Raw genomic sequence first — 534 nt, forward strand, 5'->3', positions numbered from 1 at the left:
TTTTATTTTTTAATTGATAATAATTTAATTAGATTTTACATAAGTCCATAATTATTAAAAAGAAAATTGTATAAAATAAAGCCACGTGCGAACAGCCGGAGACAAATTAGCACGCATCCCTGTTCCATTCCCATCACACAAATATCAAATTCATCCCGTCCGGCTGTTTGCATCAAGTCCGTACAGGAGTTGCTTAGTATCATGTCTATATTGAAACGCCTAAAACAACTAAAGACGAAAAGAAACAGCTCTGGGTTGCGGCTCCGTGCAGATCAATGGAAGCAAAGTGCCGGACGGCCAGAACTCTGGTAAATAGGCTCAGCTCCGCCGGCGACCCGGCGGCTCTCTCCTCCGCCATCACTGAGATCCGCCTCATCTCCAAACTCGACGAAGAGATCCGCCTCCCTCTCGCCGAAGCCGGAGCCATCCCGTTTCTTGCAAGGCACCTTGTCGCCGCCCCTCCAATCGCTTCCCCTTCGTCACAAGAAAACGCTTCCGCCTCGATTCTCAATCTCTCCATCTCCGCACGCGAGC

At 48.3% G+C, this 534-nt stretch overlaps 1 protein-coding gene across 1 annotated transcript; it reads left to right on the forward strand.

Moving 5' to 3' along the window:
* Nucleotides 1–76: 76 nt before the first annotated feature.
* LOC110034297 (U-box domain-containing protein 11-like) lies at nt 77–534 on the forward strand (the record flags this gene model as incomplete). Its single annotated transcript, XM_020738575.1, is given in 1 exon segment — nt 77–534. A coding segment is annotated over 1 exon segment (259 nt), but the record flags the coding sequence as incomplete, so codon positions are not given.

Source organism: Phalaenopsis equestris, unplaced genomic scaffold, assembly GCF_001263595.1.
Source record: "Phalaenopsis equestris unplaced genomic scaffold, ASM126359v1 Scaffold182109, whole genome shotgun sequence".
Lineage (NCBI taxonomy): Eukaryota > Viridiplantae > Streptophyta > Magnoliopsida > Asparagales > Orchidaceae > Phalaenopsis > Phalaenopsis equestris.